We start from the raw sequence: 4,132 nt of genomic DNA on the forward strand, positions 1-4,132 counted from the left end.
GGCACAGGCTTTTAAACAGTAGTTGACTTCTTCAAGACTTTGATTAACACGCATAACTCATATAAATCCTCCCGGGGAGAAGCAGAAAAATCATAACAGATCATGTTGGGTAGCCTTGGAGAGGAAGAGCTCGATCAAATGATCAGAGACTACATTGAATCAGATCAATCAACTTCACCAACTCCAGTGTCAAAACCTGCCCCCAAAAAATCTCAATCAATCTTGCAGGTTTTCTTTCTATAACCTTCTCGTTGTTCTTATCTGCAAAATTATTGCATTTCCGTGTTCTCGCTGGTGTTAAAATTCTCAATGTCTGATCTTAGTTATTGTATATACACGCTTGATTTTTATCAGGATATTCTCTTGGAGGCAACAGATATTGAGACTCAGCTTCTTGACAAGGTCTTGATGTATGTTAGAGGTATGGGAGAACCCAATAGTCTCAAAAAATGGGTGGCCATGAGGTTGCAAATGGATGGTTATGAAGCTTCTCTATGTAAAACCTCCTGGGTTTCCTCTCTTGGCCTCAAAGGTACATTTCTTTGCTCTAATTAAATTAATACACAGAATGATTAGGGAATATAATATTATTATTATTTTTACTCTTAAAAAATCTGTCTGGGGTTTCAGTTATCCAGTTTACAGGAGATTACGACTACATAGATGTGATGATCATGGACCAGAACTCTAGCAACAAGACAACAAGGCTGATAGTAGACATGGATTTAAGGTCTCAGTTTGAGTTGGCAAGGCCTACACAAACATACAAAGAGCTCATTAACGCTCTTCCTTCAGTCTTTGTTGGCTCTGAAGAGAGGCTTGACAAGATAATCTCTCTTTTATGCTCAGCTGCCAAAGCATCGCTCAAAGAAAATGATCTCCATATTCCTCCATGGAGGAAAGCCGAGTACATGCAGTCAAAATGGTTCTCCAAGAACTGCAACAAGGTCTCGGTCATGCTCAACCCTGAACTGGGCTCGGATGCAAGTGAAGAGAAAAACAGCGCTACATGTTGTCCCTCCATCTTTTAGCAGAGGAGCAATAACTTCTAGCAAATTATAAAAGCCTAGAGAAGAAATTAAGAAACCAGTACTGGTGCATGGTGGGTTCTGGCTTGGTTCAAGCCAGTTTTGTTAAACCTCTAGTACATGTTAATCTGGAGTTTTTTTATCTTTCTATCTTCTAGCAAATTTCAAAATTTAAATCTGGGTCAGTTTTTTGAGGCAGACCTCAGTTTTGGACTTTGTACGTTTCTGTAGATCATATTACTATCAAGGGCCTGTCTTCTTCAATTATGAGCCTCGCCAATTTTGTAGGAAGAAGGGGATCATGAACTGGAGCAAATATTGCTAGCCATGTGATCTGCTATTTTGCTATAAATGTTATTATGGGTGTGAGATTTATGAAACCCACAACTTTTTTACCCAACTTTTATGTCACTGTTACCGCCTGTCTTCCTTTATTGATCAACCACACAAGCTTTCTTCCATTTCTGGAGCGCTGGTGCCAATTACTTCATAGAGAACCAAGCAAATTTCTAGTGTATTTTATTGGAAACAGTACTTGTAGAAGGAGATTGCCGTGCACACTAACCAATTAGCTGAGATTAAATTACTCGTAATTAGAATGTGATATGACTCATCCCGGGACTGAGTCAGAATCAAGAAGTGAAATTGAAAACCTAGAATATTGTTGTAGAATTATAAACATGATCTCTACAAGCGTGGATTTTAGTAGGCGTACTTTACAATTTCGCACTGGAACTTTACAGAGGTTATTAAAATGCTGTTTTATTTGTAAACAGATCAATATTTAGTGATTGTTTTAATTACTCTGATCAAAGTACACCTTTTCCACCATTTCTAAACCCTTCATCATTGAAAATTCTTGTGTGTTGATTCTTCGGTTTACCAATATTCTATTCTTTAGCAATGGTATTAAACCTGGTCAACCCATCCCGACCTTGGCGGGTCATCTATGTAGTCAAAATTTTATTGTTTTCTTTTGAAATTTTAGAACAATCTTATTTTAATTTTATTTAAAATTATTAACCCAAACTAATTAGATTAATCTACTTAATTTTTAACTCAGATTTTATACGGGTTGATTTTTATGTCGGGTTTAACCGTGGTTATCTCACTCTGGTAAAGACAAAATTCTTTGATACCGGTCTATATTTTTTAAAAATTTACTTGGCAGACTGACCTTTTCTTTTTCTTTTTTATAATTCCCACATAATTGAACTCAACCTAAACGTAGTGACATAGACGTCAAATTTTATATATAAATCACAAAATCCAACAATTACAGAGTGGGATCGGATCACAATATCCTAGAGAGAATTAATTAAGGGAAGGAAACTACGCTGAAGATAAGTGTGCAATTAACGATAAGAACGACAACAGAGAGTAATGTAGGCAGACACTCAGCTTCTGGAATCAGGAGACTAATAAAATCCTGTTCTACAATTTAACATCCTTTTCTCAGTTCATTGACGGCAGCATACACTGTATATTTTGAAGAGTGCATCCAATGAAACGGAGCGAACACCTAGGAGAAAAGAGCAGGTGGATGCATGACTTGGGTTCCAAGAAACATTCATGAGAGCTAGTGTTTGTCTTTTATTACTTCATTACAAGCAAGGCTAATTTCTAGTGTTTCTGTATAGTGACGCACGTATATCCATGCTTCCACACCAACCACATGAACTGTGGAGCATGTAAATAAGCAGAGCAAATACTTTCCGAGCAGTCGCAGTGGAGCAATACTCTAGTAAATATTTCATGACGATCATAACTGATCAATGTGATAAATGGAGATATAGTGTTATCATTATGATTTCTTTTTTAAAGAACAAAATTAGATCAGATTATTTATCGATCCATAGCACAGCTAAACTCAAGCCATCAGACACAAATAATAGAGAGGAGTTCTTTTAATTTCAAGACACAAATTAGATCAGATATAGTGTTAGTTTCTTTTAATCTGCCTCTTGAGATAAATGAGTACCCTACTTACTAATTAACTGGTTTAAAATTAATAAATGAAAATCCTGGATTTTTCCTGGTGACGATTCTCATCTTCATATAGCAATTGAGCGTTTATTTGAAAAAAATAATAATAATCAAAACTTACTGCGTGTTGGGTAAAGGGAAACGATAAAAATTCATATGAGAAGGAGTTATTTTGGTTTAGTTCAAACAGTTCATCACACTCGCACAACATCAAGGAATTTACCATACCGTACCCAAAAAAATATTAATGAATTTACCACAGAAGGAAAGACTGAAAGAGATTTTGACAGGAATAATGATTACTACTCAGATACGTTGGATACTGGTGTCACTACACAGAAATTGCAACGGAGACAGAATCTTTATGTTGTGCTACAGAAGCTTGATAATCATGTCGAGGGGTACAACACACCGTAGCCATTACTTATTAGCCACAATCACCAAAGTGAGTAATATATCCTCCACGACAGGGAGAAGGAAACAAATTTCGAGATAAAGCTATGGAAAGGGATGGGTTCTTTTAAGTTGCCATTTATGGCGGTGCGAGCCAATTCATCTGCAGGAGTTGCTGTTACCTATTATCAGACAAGGGCCTAGCTAGGGTTTCATCATTGAATTTCCAGAAGCGCAGCTAACCTATATATGCCTAGTACAAGTAGATATTTTACTCAGCTAAATCCAACCACATGATAACCAGTAGCCACCGTAATTGGCTGAAAGCATCTCTTCGATTCCGATAACCGTGCAGTAGTCCCTGTCGCGTCACAAATCGGAAACTGGAGTCCATTTCAATCATTCAAAAGCTGCATTGGCAACTCTCATGCATATGAATACACTCACATCCATGAATAGATCCTACATGCACCATACATCCATGTGTATACATACGTTATGGGATGATGGCTTCCCAAATCATCTCATGGATAACAAAGTCAATCCCTGCTTTTGCAAGAAATGCTGAAACTTTCCACAAAACAAAAATGACACCTTCACTAACAGAGCCAAAGTTTCATGAAAAGTCATTAATTAAGACTGTACTGGTTGACGTTAATGTTTCATTAATTACGGCTATTTAAAATTATTTTTTTTTAACTGACCCCATTGTCAGAAGTACCATA

At 36.8% G+C, this 4,132-nt stretch overlaps 1 protein-coding gene across 1 annotated transcript; it reads left to right on the top strand.

Annotated features, from left to right (window-relative positions):
• On the top strand, nucleotides 1–1,428 carry LOC133690665 (uncharacterized). Its single transcript, XM_062110913.1, has 3 exons — nucleotides 1–228; nucleotides 355–532; nucleotides 631–1,428. The coding sequence occupies exons 1-3, from the start codon at nucleotides 103–105 to the stop codon at nucleotides 1,029–1,031; spliced, it is 705 nt and encodes a 234-aa protein (XP_061966897.1). The 5' UTR covers nucleotides 1–102; the 3' UTR covers nucleotides 1,032–1,428.
• The last annotated feature ends 2,704 nt before the right edge of the window (nucleotides 1,429–4,132 follow it).

This window comes from Populus nigra, chromosome 4 (genome assembly GCF_951802175.1).
Source record: "Populus nigra chromosome 4, ddPopNigr1.1, whole genome shotgun sequence".
NCBI classification, from domain to species: Eukaryota; Viridiplantae; Streptophyta; class Magnoliopsida; order Malpighiales; family Salicaceae; genus Populus; species Populus nigra.

What these genes read in the sequence shown, in the direction of transcription:
- LOC133690665 (XM_062110913.1), top strand. Translation starts at nt 103, where the DNA reads ATGTTGGGTAGCCTTGGAGAGGAAGAGCTCGATCAAATGATCAGAGAC. An exon ending in AATCTCAATCAATCTTGCAG is followed by an intron (nt 229 to 354) that starts GTTTTCTTTCTA and finishes GATTTTTATCAG; the next exon opens with GATATTCTCTTGGAGGCAAC. An exon ending in TTCCTCTCTTGGCCTCAAAG is followed by an intron (nt 533 to 630) that starts GTACATTTCTTT and finishes CTGGGGTTTCAG; the next exon opens with TTATCCAGTTTACAGGAGAT.